Genomic DNA, 27,880 nt, shown 5'->3' with positions numbered 1-27,880 from the left:
GGAGGATAGGTGTTATGTGGGCGAACCGTGGTGCACCCACAATCACTCGCGTGGCTGCATTCTGGACTAGCTGAAGTCGCCGGATGCTCTTCAAGGGCAGCCCCATGTAGAGCACGTTGCAGTATTCCAGCCTAGAGGTCACAAGGGCCCGAGTGACTGTTGTGAGAACCTCCTGGTTCAGGTAGGGTCGCAACTGGCGCACCAGGCGAACCTGGGCAAATGCCCCCCTGGTCACAGCCGACAGATGGTGGTCAAAGGTCAGCTGTGGGTCCAGGAGGACTCCCAAGTTGCGAACCCTGTCTGAGGGGTGTAAAATTTGACCCCCCCAGCCTGAGTGATGGAACATTGGCCAAATTGTTGGGAGGGAAACACAACAGCCACTTGGTCTTGTCTGGGTTGAGTACCAGTTTGTTAGCTCTCATCTAGTTCTTAACGGCCTCAAGACCCCGGCTCATCACGTCCACCGCTTCATTGAGTTGGCACGGGGCGGACAGATACAACTGTGTATCATCCGTGTATTGATGGTATTTTATCCCGTGCCTACGAATGATCTCGCCCAGCGGTTCCATGTATATGTTAAATAGTAGGGGGGATAAGACTGAACCCTGCGGCACCCCATAAGTTAGGGGCCTCGGGGACGATCTCTGCCCCCCAACCAACACCGACTGTGACCTGTCCGAGAGGTAGGAGGAGAACCACCATAAAACAGTGCCTCCCACTCCCACCTCCCGCAGTCGTCGCAGAAGGATACCATGGTCGATTGTATCGAAAGCCGCTGAGAGGTCAAGGAGAACCAGGATGGACGCATGGCCTCCATCCCTGGCTCTCCAGAGATCATCGGTCAATGCGACCAAAGCGGTTTCTGTGCTGTAACCAGGTCTGAAGCCCGACTGGAAGGGGTCAAGGTAACTAGCTTCCTCCAAGGACCGTTGAAGCTGGAAGGCCACCACCTTCTCCACAACCTTCCCAACAAAGGGGAGGTTGGAGACTGGACGGTAGTTGTTAAGAACGGCTGGATCCAAGGATGGATCACTGTTGCTCCATTTCTTTCCTTTTCCTCTCTCATTAACTTGTATTGTATTAACTGATCCAAAGCTTTCTAAAAGTCCCAAGAGTCAAAATTTCATATTTCAAAAAATTTACAACTTAGACAACATTGTCATTAAAAACTGCAGTCCCTCTTACTAGCTTTAAACAATTTTTTCTTCTCTGAAAGGTTCTCTTTTCACGATTTCAACTTCTATAGATACCTCTCAAGATTGCTCACCACTATTCTTGGATAGTGGAAAACAAACAATTTCACCTCCTTTGCTTTGACTCCCAATATCACCAAGGTTTGTTCTTATGAGACAAGTTCCTCAACAGAATTTGGAAAAGTCTCACTAAGACCAATCACTGTTTCTCAGTTTTTATGCTTGCTTCATTGGTTGACTGTCACAGCTTCCGTCAGGCACACAACAGCCATCTTTTTCTTCCCTCCACATTGAGAGCTTCCACCAGATCAAAGAAGGAGCCTGTGGTCTCCTTGTGATCAACAGAGTTTTCTCTCTGTCTTCATCACTCCTCCGGGATGACTTGGGTTCCTTGGAACCTCGTAGCAAATCAAATTCCACACAATTCCATGTAACCCAATGGAGATGTGTCATATCACTACAACATTAGGCCCACCTCCAACTATTTTCTATACCTTATTGAAATAGTGGACATTCATGATCATTTGAAAAACAGTATATCTTATCTAAATATCTTTTCAGTTTATCTATGGCTCTGGAATGGTGGTGACAAAAAAGGACCATCTTCTTTACTACTATCAAATGACTCCAAGTCTACTTCATCAATGTAGAGGGATTATGAAATTGCTGCAGCATTTCAACTGGATTTGGATCACATTCTTTATTGCCAATGGGATGCATTTAGAGACTGTTATGAATGTCATCATTCCAGAATTTGCAAAAAATGGTATCTGTACTGCAAAGGTATATACATTCGTTTTGTGTCATGATGAAAACCTCATGAAATGCGTAGAAAAATCTTATTATGATGTAATGAATAGCAAAGCCAAGGTGCTGATTTTCAGTGGAGATCTGCATTCCATGTTTTTTTTTAGATGGTTGCTATCTTTTAAATTTGGGCAAATTATAGGAAAAACTGAAAGCCATGTTTGGCTTCTAACCGTTGGGATGGAACTGAAAAACATCATTACACCCATTGAGAGGCCAATACAAGAATTCCACCGTTCATTTTCCTTGTGGCTCATGCCTTAGATGTCATCTATGCATCAATATCCAGACAAAAGGCAATGGATGAAAGGGAAAAAGGAAACATCTAAATCACCACCTCTGGCAGATAATGACCCAAAAATTATATTAAAAAAAAAAAAAAACCAATGATATGTGGTACTTTTGATTTGGCAGAGCTGCAGTATCTTTTTGTTCCAACCAGTATAGTCAATGAGAACCTATAGTTCATTTTACAGGTAATCAATATTGAATGCTTGTTTATTAATATTTCATTGCCATCATGAATTTATTTCTACAAAAGAGTTGAAATTGCAGTTAAAAAGAATGAAGAACACCAATCTGTGCAATGCAATAGTCATATAAGATGTAAAGACTACTGGAGTTTAAAAGTAGTATGATAACCATAAATTTAAAAACCATAGTATTTCACTCTTATTTCATGTTTTCTGAAAATTCTGATTTTTTTGGTTTCAAACTCAAAGTTAATGAATCTCAAGATAAAGCAATTTAAAATTTGATCAGAAAAATAAAAATGAAAAAAAGTTGAACAAATAAAGGGATCCTAAGTGATGCTGGAATGACAATTTTGATGTCAGGTGACCTTCCTTTACATTGTCTCTGAATCTAGAACTGGATCCTGCAAAACGTTTTTAATTTTTGCCTTTTTATTTCCCATTTCAGCTTTTTAATCTGCTAAAAACATTATCATTTAATAACAGTGCTGGAGAAAAAAATTCCTTTGTTCAGGAGGGCTCTTACTTGCAGGAATTGACATCATTAATTGGATTATCTTCCCAAATGAATCTTTCACTGGACTGAAAGTTGGAAGGATGAATCCATGGGCACCTCCACACCAACAACTTATATTTGAGGAAGAGGATATTGAATGGCATCCACTATTTAACTATGTAAGTAACATCATATTATCAGGTATGGAATGACTTCAGCTACTTGAATTTTTTTCACTGATCTTCATGCCATTAATATCAGTCAACTTAGTTTGAAATACATTCTCTTCCTTGCAGGGTTCCAATATCAGTTCTTCCAGATAATGTTTGTGTTCTTGAGTTCTCTGGATTTCCCTCAAGGTGCAGCCTATTGAGGAAACCCAAGAAAAAGCTTCAGAAAATTTAATCAAATTTCTTTTAGTTTTTCCTGGATCAGTATTGGCCATAAATAATGTAATATAATATACAATACTAACACAAATTGGAAATACTAATAATATTGTACTGGGTGTTCTGAATTTTTTTTATCTTTCTTTCACAAGATTGACACTTTTCCCTAACTTGTAGTAATTACAGCTACATCAATTATTAAATGTTAAGGAATATTTTGTTATTTTATCTGAAATAATGTTTTAGTAAGATACATTTACTAACAACTTGAAAATGTCACTATTCTATACTCAAGCATTAATATTTCTGAAACCAAATCTTTGAGGATGATTCTCTTCATCTTATCTTGCCCACAGACACAACCTATCTCTGTGTGTAATGCCAATTGTCAGCCTGGCTATCAGAAAGGAACAAAGGAGGGAGAACCATTTTGTTGTTACAATTGTGTGCCTTGTCCGAAAGGGTGGATATCTAATAAAACAGGTGAGATGGCAGCTAAAATAAAAGATCAAACAACTACAACAAAAAGCTGTAACATGTTTTTCTATAGCTGTTTCCTACCTTTCTTGTAATATGAATAACCACTGTCTATAAAGAGTCCTACATGTGTGTTGAGGAAATGAGATGTAAAACCTGTCAGACTTGTTCCTGTCAGGTCACTTAGGAAAGAAAGACCCTTGACTCCATTATTTTAGTAAAGGTTGCTGATTGCATATAAGTCAGGCTAGAATTAAGTTTTCCACATGAAAGATTATATGATTTCGCCCTTATTCCAGCCCTCTCACCAAGACCAGTTTGTCTTCAGCCAATGAAGAGCCACACAGAATCAATGAGATGTTTGGGGCAATCCACCATCCATTCTCAAGTTGCAGGGCCTTTGAGTATCAGCACAAAGTGTGGTTCCATCCTTCCTTGGCCTTCCTGAAGTTGTCATCACCCCTCCACATTTCCCGTGTCATCACTGCATACGTTTATTGTCCATTTGACCCCCACCCACACAGTGATCCCTCCACCAAGGACATCCACAAGGTGTGAAGCCAAATATGGCAGAAATGACAGTGCCAAAGAGTTTTTTAACATGTTTGGGCCATCTATAAATTAGGATTACTTGAGAATGATTTATGTGAACTGGTAATATTAGTTCTAGAGATGTTTTCTCCACCTCAATTGAAGGAAAATGGGGGAGCTTGATTAGCAAACTTTCATCCACTTTGAGTTTGTATCCCAGTTTTGCATCTACTGGAACCATATTGCTCAGGATGCAACACTCATTCTTTTCATTCTGCTTGGCCACTTGATATCGTTCACAATATTATTCATGAATATCATCCTTTACTTTGTTGTCCGTGTACTTTAGAATAGTTTCTTTAAAAAAAAGAAAAAGTGACCCAGCACTGCAGGCCACAATTTATAGGCTTTAACGTGAAGTCAAAGCAACCAGAGACAACTTGTCACATAAAAAGTGATGTTTTTTCTTATTCTTTGTTATTCTAAGGTTATTCACTCAGTAACAAATGAACCATTACATCTTTTCCAATTTGCCTATATTTTTAAAAATGTTATTAAAATTCTACTGCTAATAGACAACTAACAGAAAGAATTAAAAACTCACACAATTTTTCCTTTTTAATTTTGTGAACTTTTGCACATATGGACAATTGTTTCAAATGTCCACAAGACCAATATGCAAACAAGCAACAGAATGGATGTGTTCCAAATGTCATTAGCTATTTGTCCTATGAAGAACCGCTGGTTATGAGCATAGCTACTTGTACAGTCTTGTTGTCTGTTCAGATTTCGAAGATATTTTGGAAGCATCACAATACTCACATAGTGAAAGCAAACAATCATGACCTTTCTTACCTTCTTCTCATCTCACTTCTGCTCTGTTTTCTTTGCTCATTGCTCTTCCATAGCAGACCACTAACAATAACATGTCTCCTCCGCCAAACTACTTTTGGGGTCATTTTCACCATGGCTGTTTCTTGTGTGTTGGCAAAAACCATTATTGTAGTTTTGGCATTCATGGCCACAAAGCCAGGATCCCAGATGAAGAAGTGGACAGGGAAATGACTGGCCAGCTTCGTTGTTGTTTCTTGCACTTTTCCTCAAGTAGGCATCTGTGTTGTGTGGCTCACAATATCTCCCCCCTTCCCAGATAGTGATATGCTTTTGATGAGTGAAGAAGTTCTCCTTCAAGTAATGAATCATCACCCATCATGCCAGCTTCATTGTAGCTTTCTTTGCCTGAGAGACACTTTTAATGAAGCCAAATTCATTACTTTCAGCATGTTGGTGTTTTGCAGTGTGTGGCTGAATTTGTTCCAAATTACCTGACCACCAAAGGAAAATATAGGCTCACTGTGGAGATCTTCTCCATCTTAACCTCTAGTGCTGGATTGTTGGGATGCATTTTTGCTCCTAAATGCTACATTATTCTATTGTGATCTGAATTTAACAAAAGAGAGCACTTAATCAGCAAAAGAACCTTAAACTGTCAGAGCCAAGGTGGCGCAGTGGTTAAATGCAGCACTGCAGGCTACTGCTAGATCAGCAGTTCAGCGGTTCAAATCTCACCGGCTCAGGGTTGACTCAGCCTTCCATCCTTCCGAGGTGGGTAAAATGATTGTTGGGGGCAATATGCTGACTCTCTGTAAACCGCTTAGAGAGGGCTGAAAGCCCTATGAAGCGGTATATAAGTCTACTGCTATTGCTATTGCTATTTTACAGTGACGGCATCCTCAATGGTACCAGAAGAGGCTTGGAATGACATTTTAGTGACATAGCTTTGTATATTCATGAGCTAAGCTCACTCTTGCTTTCTCTTGTACTGTCTTTTTTTCTGTCTCTCTGCTTTTTCCTCCCTCTCTCCCCTTCTCCCTCCCTCCTTTCCTGTTATATATCTTTTATATTTTATACTCAATGCTGATTTTCTGTAATACACATATAGTGGCCAAAGTCCAAATTCCTTTGAAAATGTAACATAGTTTCATTACAGTTTATAGAGCACACAGTATACAGCATGTTCAATAAAATGGAGCATCCCTGGTAAAAAGCAGAGCCAGAGTTCCAGAGATGATCTTCAGAGTGAATCTATAAAGAGGATTTTGCCATAGTCGAAATATGGGTTGTCCAAGGCATCTCAGAATAATTAAAAATGTATTCTCAACATTTCTGTTTGATGAAAGAACACAATATGACCTGATACCGTGTTTCCCCAAAAATAAAACCTGGTCTTATATAAATTTTTTGTCCGAAAGATGCATTAGGACTTATTTTCTGGTTAGGTTTTACTTTGTGTGAAATACGGTACTGAAATGCATCAGTCTTGGCAGACGATCTTAACTGAGGCTTATTTTTGAGCGTAGAGCTTATATTACAAACATCATCAAAAATCATAACAAATTGTCTTGAAAGAATTATGGTCATGTCATTCCCACGTGTCACTTGCTTCACTATGCCAATACTCATTGCCCTCCCAAATTTAATTCGAGATGCTGTTTTTGTCTTTATCTATATAATTTATATGATTGCTCTAATAGCTTCAGTCTGAATACAAGAATGGGTGGTTAAAATTTTATTTAAAAAATTAAATTAAAAAAATGTCATCCAACATAGAAATGCTGATATACTGAAACAACTGCTGCCAAATGAAAGAGCATTCTCTCCCTCCCTTCTTCAATGTACAACTCCAGCCCATTGTGTACTATGTGTAAAATTCTTCATGGCCTTATTGTATTTATTTGGATGTACATGTCTTTATTTTAATTTATTTTTCCATATTTCCCAATTGTAATGATTCACATCTATACACTAGGTTTAAGGGGATGGGGTTATTTTTAATATCTTTTCCATATAATGCAAAAAATCACCATATTATTAATATTGTAATTCCTGTAATGTTCCAGGAATTGACGGCTAAAACCTTATGCTGAAGATCCAGTGTTTGCAATATTGTAATTTATACCCTTGTATGTTTACTCACTTTTTATTTATCGTTTATTTTTTTCTACCTTTGAGAAGAAAAACTGAGAAAAGGTGAATGACGAATGTCAGTCAGTGGTTTTGTGCCTAAAGGAGGACTAGAACTCACCATCTCCCAGTTTTTAAATTTATGCCTTAGAAATTACACCAAAGTGGCTCTCCAGATATAATAATTGTGTTGGCTTAATGCATAAGACAGAACTGCAATTCATAGTTTAATCTTGCCCGCTGCAACACTGCTAATCTAACAACATTTCTGCATCCTTCTTCTCAGCGCTAATCACAAAGATATGTCCGAAGGTAATGGGCCAGGCATTGACAGGGCAAGGTAAGCTGGCAAAGGAGTGATACCCATGGTAGATGGACTTATGCGCACGGGGAGGGCAGGAAACATGTGGAAGATCGCAGCAACAGAGACCTTTCCATGTGTTTTCCCAAGCCAGACTGGCCTGTGAGAGAAGCACACAGGTGATTGTAGCAGTAAAGCCCTTCCCATGTATTTTCCCAAGCCAGCCTGGCCTGCAAGGGAAGCACACAGGAGATCCTAGATGCAGTTTATTCATGAATATCATTGGCCAGGAGAGGCAGGGAGAAAGGCCAATTGTGCTCTTTAGTAAACTGCAGATTAGAGGCAGCCAACAGATTGCTGGCTTGCTTACTCAACTGCTCACGACCTAGAGCTTTTAGGCAGCAAACAAAACTGCCACCTCCTGCCCTGGCGCATCGAGGAGGCCAAACAACAGCAAGCATAGAACTCTTGAACCTCAGGAAGCAGTTGCCAGCGATGCCCTTCTGCAAAAATGCTGTGAGCAGGGAGGCTTGATCCCTCCTTAGGAGCCACAAATCTCTCTGACATCCACCAAGGGATCTCCCACCACACTTCTCCTCCTTCTCACGAGAAGTACTCGCAAATGACAAGATGTACGTTATTTTTGGGAGAATGCAAGATTGCCCTCATCTTGTCTTCAGTATATGGCTCATCAGCCACTGGATATTAGATTAAGGTGACCAGATGTCCCGATTTCAGCGGGACAGTCACAATTTATAACAATTTGTCCCATGTCCCGGGGCATTTTTAAAAAGTCCCGATTTTCTGGCTTCATGTTGAAAGCCCAGTGGATTTGCTTAAGAAATCCTAACCAAGACAAAAGACACTCTGTCTAAACCCTCTCTCTGTCTCAGTACTTTCATTGAAGATATTGAAATGTTAAAGCAAGAAAACGGACCCCCCCCCTGAGCCCCTTTTACCTCATTTTATAAGAAAAGATGACCCAGTATCATAGAGCTGCAGGAAATACTTGGCTAGAGAAGTCGTGAGTGTTTCTTCTTGGATTTTCCAGAGGGGAGGGGCACGGAGGTTGGAGGTCGGCTTGTGTGGAAAAAGTGGTGGCAAAGTTTCTTTGAAAAATATTTCCCTGACTAATTTCACCATTTTAATTTGCTCAGTTCTTTGTATTAACATCTACATCATTCTGGATTGACTTGGAGTTCCTGTCTGCTGGTAAGTGAGCTGGGTTTTTTTCTTTTACTTTTTAAATGTATTTTAAAATAATATTTTATTTATTGTGCATAGGATTTTTTAAAATAGTTTTATTCTGTGTGGATTCTTTTTTTAAATTGTCTTAGACTATTTTAAAAAGATTATATCCAAAATAAATTGAAGTGAAACCATTTTTAAAAATTCTATGCACACTACTTTGAAATATATTGTGCATAGAATTTTTTTAAATAGTTTTACTTCAATTTATTCTGTGTGGAATAGTTTGAAATGTTTTACTTCAATTTATTCTGTGTGGATTCTTTTTTTAAATTGTCTTAGACTATTTAAAAAAAGATTCTATCCAAAATACAAAATACCAGCTGCAGTTATTCACTTAAGAACTGTGGCAAGAAAGATGGTATAATGGGCTTAGTGACGAAAGTTACAATGGCATTGAAAAATGTGACTGATGACCATTTTTCACACTTAGCAACTATTGTTCACACTTAGCGACCATTGCAGCATCCTCATGGTCACGTGATCAAAATTTTGATGTTTGGCAACAGATTCGTATTTATGATGGTTTCAGTGTTCTGCGGTCATATAATCATCTTTTGACCAATTCAAATGGGGAAACCAGATTCACTTATGTTACTAACTTATCAGCTGCAGTTATTCACTTAGGAACTGTGGCAATAAAGGTGATATAGTGACCAAAGTTACAATGGCATTGAAAAAAGTGACAGATGACCATTTTTCACACTTAACGGCCATTTTCAAACTTAGCGACCATTGCAGCATCCTCTTGGTCACGTGATCAAAATTTTGATGTTTGGCAACAGTTACAATTTATATTTGTAAATTGTAGTTATGTTGAAATAAAAAAATTGCAATACTATTTTTGTGTTGTATGAAAATTTGTGTTGCTCCGTATAAAATTTTTAATCAAGCCCCCCCCCCCCCCCAATCAAAGGCATCCCTCTTTACCAATCTGAAAATCTGGTCAACTTATATTAGATTCCCACCACCTAGCACCAGTTCAGAGGTTCCTTCCCATTCCCAAGGATGGACAGAAAAAGAGAGAAAAAGGGAGGGAGGGAAAGAGAGAGGGACAAGAGAAACACAGAGAGAGTGGAGGAGGGAAAGGGAGAGAGAGAAGAGAGAGAGTGGGAAAGAGAAAAAGAAGAGACACAGAGAAGGGGTAAAGAGAGAAAGAACAGAGAGAGAAAAGATAGAGGTGAGAGAAAGAGGACTGGAAGGCGATGAGGGATAGAAACCAAGAGAGGAAAAATGAAACAGAAAGAGATGAGAGAGATGAGAAAGAGAGAGATGGGGAGGAAGAAGGAGAAAGAGATAAGAGAGAAATGAGAGAAAAAGAGATGAGATGAGAGAGGGAAGAGAGAGAGAGAGAGAAAGAGAGAGAGAGAGAGATCCCTGTTTAAAAGAAAGTAAAAAAATGGCTCTGAGTGATTAAAGTTGTAGACTACTGGGTTAGGCAAACACCATGGTGATTAAGTGAACCTTGTGGTCATTAAGTGAACACTGTGGTTGTTAAACAAGTCAATTTCCCCCAATGGGCATTTTAACTGGAAACTAGAAGGAATAGAAAACCTCAGTCATATGATTGTGTAGGATGATGGTAATGTTATTACCATCATTGGCAAGAAACTGGATTTCAACCAACTTCCACTCGAACCTGCCATATCTAACACGTTGGTATTCCTTCCTTATATTTTCTTTTTCCTACTTATATTTCATATTTGGTAAAACAAATTTCTTGCACAATAATTCCATTCAGCCAGGCAAAGGGAACATTGTGGAATAGTTGTCTTCTGTGAGAAGCAGTTAGTGAATCCAAGCAGTGACTTATTTTTCCCCTGAAATGGAACTGTGAGTCTAGTTGACTGCCTACATAAATCCTTGACTCCTTAGCAATATTTTCACTAGTGGCTTCCCAGTGTATTCTTGCTAGTGCCAAAAGAGTATGACTAGCTCAAAGTCAACTACTTGATTCATACCAATGATTGTCTCCCTGTTTCAAACCCCACACCAAACTCGCTCTATGAATATATTTGATTGAGATTACTGTCTATTTATTTATCTTTGAGTGTGTGTGTGTGTGTGTGTGTGTGTGTGTGTGTGTGTATGTGGCTGTCAAAACTCCAAAAACAGATCAAATAGCTCTGGGGAAGTCAGTCATAAATTGGAACACTTGCCAAGCAACTGGCCATTAGTTGAGGACCACTTGCATTTGGTTTGCCTTAAGGGTTCAGAGCTCTGTATGGAGTCTTTATATGTCCTTTGACCCTTTGGGGGGTTTCCAAAGGTCCAGATGGTGGAATACTCATGGGGGGGGACTAGGATTAGGATCACCTAGCCATACCCTCCCAATCACAGAGCCACCTAATCATATCCCCCAGTCACATGGGAGGTCATAAAATATATGTTTAGTTTTACTATAGGAGGCAGTGAGGAAGCAGGCAGCAGGGAGGGAGGCAAGGAAGTAGGAAGGAAGGTCAGGGAAGATCCAGAGCTGACAGCACAACAGGGCGGGGGGGTTAATGATTTAAAAAGATGCTGGGGACATTGGACCCTGGAATTCTAAGCACACAAAAGTTCTCCCTCATAGTACACTGAAATCCCTATACTACATTGACACAAATGTGGTGCTTTTTCTCTCCACTAATTATATATCAGAATAAATAAAGTAGAAAAGGGAAATTGGGATGTTATGAACAGATAAAATAAATGTAATGTTTTGATGCTGTTATTAAGATACCTGATATTTAGTCATTCCACGGGGAATACAGGTTTCAATTCCAAAATGACAAGAATAATTCTATATGCAAAATCATTTCTGGATAAATATTAAAACTGCTGTAGGAGATTCTCACAATAACTCAGGGAATGGGAAAACACAGGTATCTAGCTTTGCAGGACATATTTGAATTCACAATATTGACATTAATATTTCTGTTGCTTCTGTTTCCTCACACAGTAAGCCAAACTCAGGTTGCTAAATGTAGGGTATGGCATTCCCCACCAAGAGTTCACAGATATTCACAGTCAGGAGATTTCATCTATGGAGGTATCATTTCTTTTATTACCATCATTGGCAAGAAACTGGATTTCAACCAACTTCCACTCGAACCTGCCATATCTAACACGTGGGTATTCCTTCCTTATATTTTCTTTTTCCTACTTATATTTCATATTTGGTAAAACAAATTTCTTGCACAATAATTCCATTCAGCCAGGCAAAGGGAACATTGTGGAATAGTTGTCTTCTGTGAGAAGCAGTTAGTGAATCCAAGCAGTGACTTATTTTTCCCCTGAAATGGAACTGTGAGTCTAGTTGACTGCCTACATAAATCCTTGACTCCTTAGCAATATTTTCACTAGTGGCTTCCCAGTGTATTCTTGCTAGTGCCAAAAGAGTATGACTAGCTCAAAGTCAACTACTTGATTCATACCAATGATTGTCTCCCTGTTTCAAACCCCACACCAAACTCGCTCTATGAATATATTTGATTGAGATTACTGTCTATTTATTTATCTTCTGAAGGAAGTGATTATATACTCTGTCCCCCTTTTGTTTTCCCTACTGATGCCAATGATTTTTACAACTTCTGTTTTTAAATTAAATGATTCATTTTGTATGAAATTGTTTAAAATTGTGGACTTAGATATTAAGTATCTTAAATATTTAGATGTAGATTTTTTCATGATTCTAATAATCACATAATTTCCAATGAGATGAGATGAATCAATATGTATAGATGAACAACCTGCATTTTTAAAATACATTTGAACAATATTATGAGAAATTGACTGCTTACATTATTTTCATTTAAAATTTCCATTACTTTATAGCTTTCTCTCAATTAGTTTTTCCTGTTTTAGTTTTAGTTTTTTTCTTATTATAAAGAGTGAAAGCATCTGCCTACCATCACTAAAAAGTGATCTATTCAACTAAAAAAAAAAAATCCCTCCCCAAATACCTTAGCTTAAAAAGGCAGTCTGTGAGAGTCTCACTTATGTTCCCAAAATGATACTTTTGCATCTTTTACCCTTATAATTTGAAGAGTGGTAATAAATTAAAAATGCCATTTAAGCAAACCTGGGCTAACCCCACTACACATACTAAGAGAGATAGTTGGTCAAACATTATGAAATAAAAGAGAATATTTGTAATTCAAATTTGAAATGTGGGTGGCTTGGTGCTCTCTAAACTTGCTAATTTTCTTGCAGACAATTTGTTTCCCAAGCATTGATGATGTTATCTAGTCTGAGTAATGAAATATCTACAAAAAACCAAGCAAGGTCAGAAAATTCAAATGCCAACACATTTGGAAATTTTATTCTCAAATACACTGCATATCAAAGAACAATGTTATTTTTAATCAATATCCAACAATTTTTTAATTAACCAGAAAATGTTTCAATGAAAAATACTAATAAAAAATCAGACAATACAAATAATGAACTCTCAAATGCTGAAAACATTTAATGAATATTTTTTTCCAGAATGGTGACAGAGAATTACCAGCAAATCTTAGCTTTGGCCTTTGCTGTAAAGGAAATCAATGACAATCCTAGGATGTTAGTAAACATTACACTGGGGTTCAATATTTATGACAGCTATTTAAGTTCCAAATGGACCTATCATGCTACAATACAATTTCTCTCTTCAAAAAACAACCTTGTGCCCAACTACAAATGTGGCATCCAAGATACTCTCTTGGCAGTAACTGAAGATCTGAGTTCTGAACGCTCCTATCGGAAACCCAATATTTTGGGCATCTACAAGATTCCACAGGTGAGATATTTATATCTAGAGAAGGAGACAGAAAATACATGAGATGTTTTTCATGCCTACAGATTTTCCCCATAGATGCTATTGACAAAAGACTAAAGAAGAGGAAGATGTCATAGAGGATGGGGAAATAGTTGCATTCTTGCACAATCAAAGTGATCTCTAAGAGTTTAAAGTCTATTAAAGTTCTAAATGTATATAGTGCATGGCCCATCAAAGATAAATTCTCAGCATTTGAGGAATGTTCAAAAAGGTAGTTCTTGGTTTTTATTTAATTTCATTAGCAGTTACAGGACAACTATGTGACATTGCATTGATGATCATCAATGTTTGGAAGAGGTGAAATAACATACAGACTGAAATATATTTTAAAGATTTGAAATTGCATTCCTTATTCATAAACACTTTCCTATATCTAGGATGCTTCTACCCCAGTAGAAAGATATTTTGCTCAAAATCACTGTCTTCTATTTTATTTCAAAAAAGGAATGAATTTCATTTTTTCCACTTAAAAGTGATTTGTTAAAATTTGGAAAATCGATATGAATAGTAATATTAACATTGGAAGTGTTAAATAGAAGTATTAGACAAGATTCAGAAATAAAAGTTTTGGAAATCAAAAGAGAAAAATACAAATTACAGGGATTTGCAGATGACCTTCTATTCATTCTACAAGAACCATTGGAAACTGGCTCCAAGCTAATGGAATAAATAGAGGAATATAGAAAAGTGGCAGGACAGAAAATAAATAAAGAATGAATGAAAGAAATGAAAACATAGTTAAAAATCTTACAGATAAACAGAAAAATGAAGTGACAAAGAAAATAGATCTTCAGGTAATTAAGAAGATAAAATATTTGGGAATTTACTTAACAGCCTGAGGTGCAATAATTAAAGAACATAAATTTACATGGTTAATGTGAGAAATAGAAGTGGACTTGGAGAATTGAAAAAAAACTTGCAGCTGTCAAGGGTAAGAAAGATAGAAACTGTAAAAATAAATGTCCTGCCAAAGCTATTGTTTTTGCTTCAAACAATTCTTGTGAAACTAGATGATGCATTTGATGAACTAAATGCAATAATTTTGAAATATGTCTGGCAAGGAGAAAGAGCAAGAATAAGACTGAAAATGTTCCAAGAGCCCAAAACAATGGATTGGGAGCTTTATTACCAGGCCTTGGCAGTGACTTTGATGAGTGATCACAGGTCTGTGACTAAAAAGCTGTTTGATTATTTTCATCTAATTTCCATGTATTTTGGTGTGCTGAAAACAAATAAAATATTCAAAAAACTCCTAGATGTCATGATTTGCCACAACATGCAAAATTATCTTCAAATTTATCATTTTAAATTTTTTTTTGGTATTTTTTATATTATGGGATTTTAACCAAATTTAAAGTCCACATTACTATTAATTAATTCACATAAGTGCATTTAAGATATAAAATGCCCAAAAAACCTTAAAGAGTTTGTCCGAGTTATGTAAAAAAAATATAGCATTGTAAATCTGACTGTTAGCAATATACACATAAGCTAAGCAACTTTTAGATCTGTCCTTCTAATGGTAGAAGGGGTTAATCTTTCCTGAAGAATCCAGTGGGAGGGAGACACAGGGCAGATAGCAGCATCTCTGGTCAGTGCAGGGGGCGGGCCAGCACTGTGACATCTCGTGTACAGAGACAGTGCTGCTTTCTCCTGCATGCCACACTTGTGCATGAATCATCATCAGGTTTTTGGTTTTAGGTTGTTCACACTTTTTCATTGCAATTCATGTTAGCTCGTCATTCTTCAACCGTTATGTTATGGCTCCGTGAAAGTGTATTAATTCGCCAGACAGTTTCTGTTTCATCTGTGGTGAATACACAGTGTTAAAGCAACATCAGAATATTACAGACTTTGTGAAAAAAGTATATTTTGCATATTTTGGACTAAAAATTGGAGATTAAAATAAAGTTTGGGCGCCTCATAAAGTATGCAAATGGTGTGTTGAGGACCTCCGAAACTGGTTCAAGGGTAAGAAAAAATCTTTCCATTATGGATTCCTCTGGTATGGCAATAGCAAAAGAACCATAGTGATGACTGTTACTTTTGTTCATGTGATGTAAAAGGGTTTTATTCCAAGTGGAAGCATTCCATTTCATACCCCAATCTTCACTCAGCAATTCATCCCATCCCCCATGGCACAGATATACCACTACCCAAACCCCCTGCTACCTTGGAAGAGATACCTAGCTCCGATGAAGGTGAAGTCATACCTGAACCAGATGATGAATCAAGTTCTGACTTTGAAGATGATACAAAATGAAAATTGTTTTTCTCAGGAGAAGATGAATGATTTGGTAAGATACTTGAATCTTCCCAAAGATGCCACTGATCAAGGCTGAAAAGCAGGAAATTATTGTTGCCAGGAGTGTCATCTTTATGATTCAGACATCATGAAAAAGAGTTTGTTCCTTACTTCACCCAGAAAGACAAGTTGGTTTATTGCATTGATGTTGAAGGTCTGTTGGGTCAATTTAAAATCCAATATGATTCAGAGCAATAGTGTCTTTTTATAGATTCTTCAAGAAAAAGTCTCAAAGCAGTTTTACTCCACAATGGTTTTTACGCTTCCATACCTGTAGGTCATTCTGTACACTTGAAGGAAACCTATGAACTTAACTATGAAGACCATGGTTGGCAAGTGTGTGGGGACTTGAAGGTCTTGTGCATGCTGCTCGGGAAACAAGCAGGTATACCAAATACTCTTGTTTTCTGTGTCTATGGGACAATCAAGATCAACAAAATCATTGGACCAAGAAAAGTTGGCAGCTGAGCGTGCTAACAGTTGGTGAAAAAAATGTCCTCCGAGAAACTTTGTTACCTTCTCATAAAGTTCTTCTACCACCTCTCCACATAAATTTGGGATTGATGAAGCAATTTGTAAAATCACTACCAAGAGATGAAGAATGCTTCAAATATCTGGTCACCAAGTTTCTATACCTGTCGGAGGCAAAATTTAGAAAGGTATGTTCATCGGACCAGACATTAGAAGGCTTATAGTTGATCAAGAGTTTGTCAATACCATGACGGATCCTCAAAAAGAAGGGTGGATTGCATTTAAAGAAGTTGTACAGAAATTGTTAGGCAATAACAAAGTCCCTCACTACAAAAAAGATCATCGGAAGAATGCTGAAAGCATTTCCAGCTTTAGGTTGCCTGATGAGTTTGAAAGTGCATTTCCTCTAGTCCTACTTTGACTACTTTCCTGAAAATTTGGGAGCTATGAGTGAGGAACAAGGTGAACGATTCTACCAAGACATTAAAGAGATGGAAAGGAGATACCAGAGAAAATGGAGCATTACAATGATGGCAGACTACTGTTGGATGCTTCAGAGAGACATTCCAGATGCTATTCACAAGCATAAATGCACCAAGAGGAGCATCACAAGGAAGAAAAATCGAGTTTAGTGTGGGTAAGTAAGCTCATTTCAATTCAAAAAAGGTTTTCATAAAAATATTGTAATAAAACTTTAATTTTATAAGTCTATTTCCATTTATTTTGAGGTGTTGCCTTATTTAACATAGTTACCTAAATTGTCAGGAACTGTGATGTCCTATGACAAAATGGAGGTCATTTTCGGATTCAGCACAACAAAAAACATAAAGATTATGTGGAAAAATCAAAACAGCTCTCGAATTTTTTTTTTTTTGCAGACCTGTGAATCGATAAATCTTAGAAATGAAAGATAGCTACTGTTGGAGGGACATGATCTTCAATAGGGATGGCATGCCTTTATGTGGTATGGAATTAATAAAATATATAGATACTTTGAAAGACATTATCTAAGGAATGCTCTACTTCTAATATGAGAAAAAGCTAAAGCATATATATATATATATATATATATATATATATATATATATATATGTGTGTGTGTGTGTGTGTGTGTGTGTGTGTGTGTGTGTGTGTGTGTGTGTGTGTGTGTGTGTGTGTGTGTTTTATTTGTGCTGAAAAATAAATAAAGGGAGACTAGTATAGATCTATTTCAAGCTATTTAGCTCTCATCAGCTAGCCACACCCTTACTGGGATTCGAACCTGTGCTGTATTGCATCTTAGGCAAACGTCTTAGCCATCAAGCTAAGGTTAGAAAAAACACAAATATAACAAAAGGCAACAGTAAAAATATTGGGTTTCTGTCGTGATGGACTCTTGTGATGAGCCGATTGACAGATGTTGGAAGCGGTTGGCTTCCTCCCATAATTAGGGCTTACCGGGGGTTGTGACACTAATATATATATATATATATATATATATATATATATATATATATATGTATGTATGTATGTATGTATGTATGTATGTATGTATGTACGTACGTACGTACGTACGTACGTACGTACGTACGTACGTACGTACGTACGTACGTACATACATACATACATACATACATACATACATATATATATATATATATATATATATATATATATATATATACATACACACACATACACATACATATACACACACACACACACACACACACACACACACATATATATGAGAAAATATCAGTCTGGCTTTCCACAATGGAAGCACTGATACATTTAAATGTTGTAAATTTGGAAAAAAATTGTAACATATTAAATATTTTAAATAAGAAAGGGGAACTTAAAACCAAACAGGAATTACAAAACTATGGGGTGGACCTTGCATGGTGGCCACTATACAATTGAGATACGGAAAGATGTAAAGATATATTGTTACTATAAAGTGCCAACAAAACTTGATCAGATACTACTAGAAACAGATGAAAAGTTAATAAAGAAAATCTATAGCTATTTATTAAGCCTTAAAATGGAAGATGAACAAGTGAAAGAAACAATGCTAGTATTGGCCAAAATATTTGGATATACTATAGAACTAGATAAATAGCAAAAACTTTGGGATATAAATTATAAATTGACAATAGCAACCACCTACAAGAGAAATCTGTATAAAAAAATTTATAGGTGACATTTGCCTCCAGCAAGGCTAGCAAAGATATTTAAACCCATGTCCACCAAATGTTGGAAATGCAAGCAGATATCAGGTTTATATTCCCATAAGTGTTGGAAATGCTCAAAGGCCAAAAAAATTGGATGTAAATACAAATATGGTTAGGGAAAATAACAAAGCAACACATAGATTTAAAGCCAGAAATATTTCTTAGGTATATTGCTAGAAAAATATAACAAAGTGAATGTATATTTAATATTTTGACCAAAGTGAGAATTGTATTTGCATAACATTGGAAAATGAGAAAACTCTTATAGATGAAAATATAATTAAAATATTTTTTAGATCGTGCGGAAATAGGTAGGTTAACATTAAAGATAAAGGACAAAGAAGATACAAAATTTTTAACTTGGGATTTGTTTTATCAATGGTTAAAAAGTCGGTGTTAGTGGGGGGGCAGAGATCGTCCCCTAGGCCCCTAAGATATGGGGTGCCTCAGGGCTCGGTCTTATCCCCCCTACTATTCAACATCTACATGAAACCGCTGGGAGAGATCATCCGTAGGCACGGGATTAGATACCATCAATATGCGGACGATACCCAGTTGTATCTGTCCGCCCCGTGCCAACTCAATGAAGCGGCAGACGTGATGAACCGAGGCCTTGAGGCCGTTATGGACTGGATGAGGGTTAACAAGCTTGTGCTCAACCCAGAAAAGACCGAGTGGCTGTTGTGTTTCCCTCCCAAAGATTCGACCAATATTCCATCACTCAGGCTGGGGGGTCAAATTTTATGCCCCTCAGAGAGGGTTCGCAACTTGGGAGTCCTCCTGGATCCACAGCTATCGTTTGACCACCACCTGACGGCTGTGACTAGGGGGGCATTCGCCCAGGTTCGCCTGGTGCGCCAGTTGCGACCCTACCTGAATCGGGAGGCACTCACAACAGTCACTCGGGCCCTTGTGACCTCTAGGCTGGAATACTGCAATGTGCTCTACATGGGGCTGCCCTTGAAGAGCATCCGGCGACTTCAGCTGGTACAGAACGCGGCCGCGCGAGTGATTGTGGGTGCACCGCGGTTCACCCACATAACACCTATCCTCCGCGAGCTGCGCTGGCTACCTGTCGATCTCCGGGTGCGCTTCAAGGTGCTATTAGTCACTCATAAAGCCCTGCATGGTAGTGGATCTGGATACTTGAGAGACCGCCTCCTGCCAATTACCTCCCTGCGACCAATTAGATCACACAGATTGGGCCTCCTCCGTATTCCATCGGCCAGCCAGTGTCGGCTGGCAACTACAAGGAGGAGGGCCTTCTCTGTAGTAGCCCCCACCCTTTGGAACGAACTCCCCGTGGAGATTCGTACCCTCACCACCATCCAGGCTTTCCGCACAGCCCTCAAGAACTGGCTAGCCCGTCAGGCCTGGGGACAAGGATAGTTGCCCCTCCCGAATGATGAATGTATGTTGCTTCTTACTTTTATTATATGTGTCTATGTCACTGTCTGTACTTCCCCTCCCTGATTTTATGTGAGCCGCCCTGAGTCCCCTCAGGGAAAAGGGCGGCCTACAAATGTTAATAAAATCAAAAATCAAAATCAAAAAATCAAAATAATAATGATAGAAATTAGAAGTAAGAAGAATATTTTTCCGTATAAGAATATTATTACTTTTAATATTTTACATAAATGTTTTTTAAAACTTGCACTGTTTATTAAATAGTTAAATATGTTAAAGAAAAATGTAATAATATTTTTTTAAAAAAAGAACTGGAAATTGGAGAACAATCTAATGGAAAGGTAAAGATCTCTTAAGTGTGTTAGATTTGATTAGGCGGCTCATATATTATTAAAGTTCTATGATTGTAATAAATGCAAAAAAATCAATGAAAAATTATGTATCTGAACAAATCCCACTTTCTTTTTTTTCTTCAAGATATTTTATTTTATTTTATAACATAAAATTTCATTTTCAACTAAACAGTGTGCTGTCTGGGTACAAATAGTTTTAGAAAATAGTAATAAAAATATTTACAACAGTGTTCATTGCATTAGTAACAACAACAACAGCTCAGAACAGCCTATATTTTAAAAAGGTACTTGGATGCTGGCAGCAACTTGTATCAAACATCAACACCAGTTCAATGATATTTGTGATACATATATTGCTACCAAAAGTATCTGCTTATAGTTCATTGTTACTTCCACCATCAAACTTCTCCCCTCTTCATCTACAAACATTTGTCTAGCATTTATTCTTTCTTTAATATATAAGTCCACCGCTCTTTTTTTCTTTGCTGTGCTAGTGAAGAATATAATTTCCTAATTTTAGGATATTCCAATAATTTATTATGTTGTTTTCTTTTTAAAAAAAGTTTTTTTTTAATTTTAATTGAACAAAAACAGAAAAAAAGAATCATCCTTCATTACATTTTGTAGAAAGCGTGTCATTTGTTACAGATAACTTCAGGGCATTTCTTCCACAGTCATTACTTATAGTTCATATTAGATTATACACTTTAAATCAAAAATCTTTGTATATCTTATTATCATTGTACCACATTTCTCATTTGAGTACAATTACTTCATTACCTCAAATCATTCATATTTAAAGACACAACAACATAACAGTATTCATTAGCTTTTTCAAAAAATCCTGCAATAACATTACACCTTTATGACATCTTCTAAGTAAAAGTCAATTAATAAAGTTTCTAAACTCCTTCCCTTTTTTATCCCCAACTCGCTGTTTAGAATTTGTATCCAAGTTACTTTTGCCAATATCATAGCATGTATATATTATTAAACAATATACATTGACATTTCCTTGTTGTTATTATAATTGGCTAAAAATCATTTACTATTTATGTCCCATCTCCTGTCGTCAGACCCCCCCCCCCAAAAAAAAAACCTTACACCTTTATGACATGATCTAAATAAAAATTTGTTAAATTTATAGGTCTTTTTCCCAGATTGCAATTTACAACATACATCCAAATTTCTTTTACTAGTTTGCCAGTACATGTATATATCATTAAGCTGTATCCATTATCATTTCATTATTATTATTATAGTTAATTATTTGTTAATGAATAAACATTTAATAACAATCTAAAACAATCTAAGAATTACTAAATTCCTACTTATTGATCATCAAAATCAACTAATTTTTTATTATCAACTTTCATTGTCAACTGGTATCTTTCAAGTAGCAAAACAGTCTAACATCTCTTGCCAATTGTGGTGTCAGTCTTCTTTTTTTCTCCTTTATAAAGTTTTTATAAACTTCTCCCCACACTTTATTGGGTAATCTCATTGCCCTCTTGGGATCTCTTGGGTAATCTCATTGCCCTCCAGCTGATAATAAAATTAGCTTGGTTGTCAATTGTGCTTTTTAAAAAAATATCTCTTCTTAAGTTCAGCAAGTCCAATATTTTTTCTTCTGTATCTTGGAATCTACGGTAGAGCTCCAATTCGTCAAATTCCCTTTTCCATACTCCCTTCTTTCCACTTTCACCAACATTTGCTCCATTAATAAATTCATCTATTGTCTTATGTTTATCTTCTATGTCTTCATTCTCCACTTTAATTTTTGGGGCTCCAACCCCTTCATCTTTTGCTGTGAGGAAGACTAGTCTTTCCAACTTCTTCTCAATTCTCCCATATCCTTCCAATAGATTTTGAATTTCAGCCAAGATATTTTGGAATGTTAAGATTTCTTCATCTGAATATTGATCCATGTTTCCAAAAAAGGAGGAGAAAAGAAACAAACAAACAAAAATAACTAATAGCCACTGCCACTCTAGCCTTCCAGGCCTCTTTTATTTTATTTTTTATTTTATGTTAACTTGAACACAAGTTCTTTTATGCTCTTCAAAGGAGAAGGGTTCTGTTTTTCCACCTTTCTCTCCCCTGCTAAAATAGTTTTCAAAGCCACCTGTGAAAACAATTCATGCCCTTGGCTCCTTATTAGTTTCTGTAAACAATTTGCAAACACTTCAGCTACAAAATCAATAAGATCAAAGAAGGAAAGAGAAGAGATACATTGTTTCAAAAACTCCAGCCTCTGACTTCCGAGTGGCAGTGTTGCTATATTTCACTTTCTAATATTTATCTCTGGCTTATAGGAAACAAAGTTCTTTAGATTTCTTTTAATGAAATTTAATAACAAGTAATAGGAAGAATTGTTAAAATAAAAAGGAAGGTTTTAATCCAGAAGTCAAAAAATAAAGCAACAAACAGCAGAAGAAAAATATCAATCCATTCACTTTAAGAGGAGAAACGAGAAATGTCGCAAGTACTTCGATCCACAAAGTATAGTTACAAAGAAAAAAAAGCTTACCAAAGCAATCCAATATAATTTAATTTTGCTGCTTAATTCTTTCGCTTAAGGATCTAATTTGGCTTTAAAGAAAAAATTATTTGGGGAGTCTTTCCCAAAATAGAAAAAATACCTCACCAGATGGGCTCATTTTCTCTTTTCACTCCCTCCCTTCTGGAGCCATCTCCACTTCATCAGCCTGAGTGCTGCCTGTTCAATGATGGATTGAAGCACTTCCCTTTGATCAATCAGGGACTTTGCAATGTCCCTAAGATCAGCAAGGGTTTGTCTTCCTGATCACAATCTCTGCGAGACGGTTTAGGTCCCAATGGAACGTCCAGCGGCAAAAGTATCAAAGGCTGTCTCGGAGTATCGAGACCGCACATTGTAACATTGTGACATTGGCTCCTCCTATGTTGTTTTCTAATGTAGACCTCTTGAAAACAAATTAAATCTAACTTTAATTTTCCTAATTTATTAAAAGTCTTTTTTCCTTTTTATAGGAAAATTCAGTCCATTTGTTTCAATTAACAGCAATTTTATTTCTTCTTCCATAGTTTTACTTATAGATAGGTCTTATTGTTCTAATTGCTCTTATTTCTCTCTCTTGTTTTATCCTTGCATCTTCTTATTCTTCTCTCTTTTAGTTCTGTTTTGTCTTCTTTATGTTGTGCATTTTCCTCTCCTGATGCTTCCTCTTTTGTTTTATCATCTACAGAATTTTCTCTCTTTTTTCCCCTCATATGACCCGAACAGCTGGTTATAAATTTGCTCTGCTTTCTCTATAGAATCTAGTCTATGGCTTTGTTCCATCCAGGTTTCTCTCAGGTATCTGAAATTTACTTAATGTTTAATTAGTTGTTTTGTCAAAAATTGATATTGTTTTCTTGTATCTCTTATTCTTCTAGGGATCTGTTTCAGAACTACTATTCTCTTCCTTTGTATTTCTGTGGGTCATCTCTTACTCTTTGAAGTATCTCTGCTCTTATTGCCTTTTTAGTAAATCTCATCTGTACCTTTCTGGGAAGTTTGTTCCTTGACACGTACATATCTTGTATATACTCTGAATATTTCATCTGTTGCAGCCCATATCTCCTGCTTATCCACCTCCAGGTCATCCACCAACAATTCTGCCATTATCTCTGTGAGATAATAAACTTGCTCATCTTCTCCTTTTTCTTCCTCAATGTTCTGGAACCTCAAGAAGCATTTAGTTTTATCCATCTCCAATGTAATTATTATTCTCTCAAGATTTTTATCTTCCTGTGTAAGTCTGTTATTTATGTCTTCCGCATTTTGTCTGTTTGTTCTGATTTCTCTTCTATTTTCTGGATCCATTATTCATTTTTAGTTATTATTTGTTGAATATTCTCCATTTTATCATCCATCCTATCCATTATTTCTTTCATGTCTTCAAAATTTTTTGTTGTAGTAGTTGGAGCATTGATTTCAATTCTACTTGAATTGTGTTCATTTTTTCCTATTGCAACATGCTATCCAAATATCTTTGACTTGCTGAACTAGCTGCTGCTAAGGATAATGATGATGATGACACAGATTCATTTCCTCCCCCAATTTACCTAGTTTGAAGTACTTGTCATTTTAGATAATCTTAAAAACATTAAGTTATTTAAAAGAGATAAACAACAATAACACAAATATTATACTAATGATTCCTCAATCCTAAACCAATTTCCCACTTAAAAAAATATTTTTACAAGTCAAACTACTACCAGAGCCCTTTTACTTTTCCCTCTCTTCTAATTTTCAGTCTCCAAGTAATTTCACACTTTCTTTTTATTGTAATCAAAAAAAATGTTTGTTAGTACCCAACTTCTTTAAACACTGTTCTCTTCTCTTGATAAATTTGTAATTGACATAGACCCACCAAAAACAAAAGCTCATAAATCACCAAAGGGAGAGTTCAGGGGAAAAAAATAAAAATAGTAATTCCCTGCTATTTCCCGGTCTCTGTTTACTCTGCCTATTAAATTTCCACATAGGTTCAAAGAGCTATAGTGTCTAAAAACTTACACTGTTTCACTCTTTGTCTCTGCTGCCTCATATAAACAATTTGCCAGTGCAAGTGTTATTTGTAGCAGAAAAGCTAAACTTCAGCAGAAATTCAAGGTCATTATTTTACTCACTTTTACTTCTTTGGTTTTTTCTCCACCTGTAGATGTCACTATTGCTCCATTTCTTTTCTTTTACTTTCTCATTAACTTGTATTGTAATAACTGACTCAAAGCTTTTTAAAAGTCCAAAAAGTCAGAATTTCATATTTCAAAAAAAATTACAACTTAGACAATATTATAGTTAAAAACTGCAGTCCCACATTTCTAGCTGTAAACAAATTTTTCTTCCCTGAAAGGTTCTCTTTTCATGATTTCAAGTTCTATAAATACCTCTCAAGATTGCTCACCACTATTCTTGGGTAGTGGAAAACAAACAATTCCACCTTCTTCTCTTTGACTCCCAATATCACCAAGGTTTGTTTTTATGAGACAAGTTCCTCAACAGAATTTGGAAAAGTCTCACTAAGATCAATCATACTGTTCCTCAGTTTTTATGCAAGCTTCATTGGTCAGCTGACACAGTTTCCATCAGGCACACAATGGGCATCTTTTTCTTCCCACCAGATTGGGAGCTTCCTCCAGATCAAACAAAGAGCCTGTGGTCTCTTTGTGATCAACAAAGTTTTCTCTCTGTCTTCATCACTCCTCCGGGATGATTTGGGTTCCTTGGAACCTCGTGGCTAATCAAATTCCACACAATTCCATGTAACCCCAAGGAGATGTGTCATATCACCACAACATCAGGCCCACCTCCAACTACTTGCTATACCTTATTGAAATAGTGGGCATTCATGATCATTTGAAAAACAGTATTTCTTATCTAAATATATTTTCAGTTCATCTATGGCTCTGGAATGGTGGTGACAGAAAAGGACCCTCTTCTTTACTACTATCAAATGACTCCAAGTCTACTTCATCAATATAGAGGGATTATGAAATTACTGCAGCATTTCAACTGGATTTGGATCACATTCTTTATTGCCAATGGGATGCATTTAGAGACTGTTATGAATGTCATCATTCCAGAATTTGCAAAAAATGGTATCTGTACTGCAAAAGTATATACATTCGTTTTGTGTCATGATGAAAACCTCATGAAATGCGTAGAAAAATCTTATTATGATGTAATGAATAGCAAAGCCAAGGTGCTGATTTTCAGTGGAGACCTGCGTTCCATGATTTTTTTGAGATGGTTGCTATCTTTTAAATTTGGGCAAATTATAGGAAAAACTAAAGGCCATGTTTGGCTTCTAACCGTTGGGATGGAGCTGAAAAACGTCATTACACCCATTGAGATGCCAATACATGAATTCCATGGTTCATTTTCCTTTACAGTCCATTTTGATGAAATCCAAGGATTCCAGCAATTTCTCCAGAACAGAAACCCTTTTAATTCAGAAGGGGATGGTTTTATCAGAAATTTCTGGGCTCGGACATTTGACTGTCCATTCCAGGACTCTGGGTTCCATCCTAAGAATAGGGATGCCTGCACAGGGATGGAAAGACTGGAAAACCTTCCTGAGCATGTCTTTCCTATGAGAATCACAGGCCCAAGCTATAGCAACTACAATGCTGTTTATGCTGCGGCTCATGCCTTACATGCCATCTATGCATCAATATCCAGACAAAAGGCAATGGATGAAAGGGAAAAAAGGAAACATCTAAATCAGCAGCTCTGGCAGGTAATGAACGAAAAATTATTTAAAAAATGATATGTGGTACTTTTAATTTGGCAGAGTTATAGTATCTTTTGGTCCCAGCCAGTATAGTCAATGAGAACCTATAGTTCGTTTTACAGGGAATCAATATTGTATTCGTCTTGGTTAATATTTCATTGCCATCATGAATTCATTTCCACAAAAGAGCTGAAATTGCAGTTAAAAAAGAATGAAGAACACCAATCTATGCAATACAATAGTCATATAAGATATAAAGACAACTGGAGTTAAAGAGTTGTATGATGACCATGAATTTAAAAGCCATAGTATTTCACTCGCATTTGGTGCTTTATGAAAATTCTGATTTTTTTGGTTTCAAACCAAAAGATAACGAATTTCAAGATAAAACAATTTAAAACGTGACCAGAAAAATAATGATGAAAGAAAGTTTAAGAAATAAAGGAATCCTATTTGACGCTGAAATGACAGTTTTGATGTCAGATGATCTTCCTTTACATTGTCTCTAAATCCAGAACTGGATCCAGCAAAACCTCATTAACTTCTGCCTTTTTATTTCCCATTTCAGCTTTCTAATCTGCTAAAAACATTATCATTTAATAACAGTGCTGGAGAAAAAATTTCCTTTGATCAGGAGGACACTCTACTTGCAGGAATTGACATCATTAATTGGATTACCTTCCCAAATGAATCTTTTATTGGACTGAAAGTTGGAAGGATGGATCCATGGGCACCTCCACACCAACAGCTTATCATTAAGGAAGAGGATATTGAATGGCATCCAATATTTAACCATGTAAGTAACATCATATTATCACGTATAGAATGACTTCAGCTATTTCATTTTTTCCCCCACTGATCTTCATGCCATTAATATCAGTGAACTTAGTTTGAAATACATTCTCTTCCTTGCAGGGTTCCAATATCAGTTCTTCCAGATAATGTTTGTGTTCTTGATCAGAGTTCTCTGGATTTCCCTCAAGGTGCAGCCTGTTGAGGAAATCTAAGAAAAGGCTTCAGAAAATTTGTTCAAGTTTCCTTTAGTTTTTCCTTGATCAGTATTGGCCATAAATAATGTAATATAATATACAACAGTGTTTTTCAACCTTTTTTGTGCAAAGGCACACTTTTTCCATGAAAAAAATCACGAGGCACACCACCATTAGAAAATGTTAAAAAAATTTTAACTCT

The 27,880-nt window shown here is 36.6% G+C and overlaps 1 protein-coding gene across 1 annotated transcript; it reads left to right on the top strand.

Moving 5' to 3' along the window:
• Positions 1 to 13,350: 13,350 nt before the first annotated feature.
• On the top strand, positions 13,351 to 27,631 carry LOC148046067 (vomeronasal type-2 receptor 26-like). Its single transcript, XM_087714475.1, has 4 exons — positions 13,351 to 13,641; positions 25,850 to 26,695; positions 27,258 to 27,485; positions 27,605 to 27,631. The coding sequence occupies exons 1-4, from the start codon at positions 13,351 to 13,353 to the stop codon at positions 27,629 to 27,631; spliced, it is 1,392 nt and encodes a 463-aa protein (XP_087570601.1).
• Positions 27,632 to 27,880: the final 249 nt, after the last annotated feature.

The sequence above is a fragment of the Thamnophis sirtalis genome, unplaced genomic scaffold, assembly GCF_051295495.1.
Source record: "Thamnophis sirtalis isolate CommonGarterSnake01/CBP01778 unplaced genomic scaffold, rThaSir2_p1.2 scaffold_4, whole genome shotgun sequence".
Lineage (NCBI taxonomy): Eukaryota > Metazoa > Chordata > Lepidosauria > Squamata > Natricidae > Thamnophis > Thamnophis sirtalis.
This window is presented reverse-complemented; position numbering and strand designations above follow the sequence as displayed.

Bases quoted from the DNA above. Each gene is read 5' to 3' on its own strand.
- LOC148046067 (XM_087714475.1), top strand. From the start codon at position 13,351: ATGGTGACAGAGAATTACCAGCAAATCTTAGCTTTGGCCTTTGCTGTA. The intron at 26,696-27,257 runs GTAATGAACGAA...TTCCCATTTCAG, and splicing joins TAAATCAGCAGCTCTGGCAG to CTTTCTAATCTGCTAAAAAC. The intron at 27,486-27,604 runs GTAAGTAACATC...TCTTCCTTGCAG, and splicing joins GGCATCCAATATTTAACCAT to GGTTCCAATATCAGTTCTTC.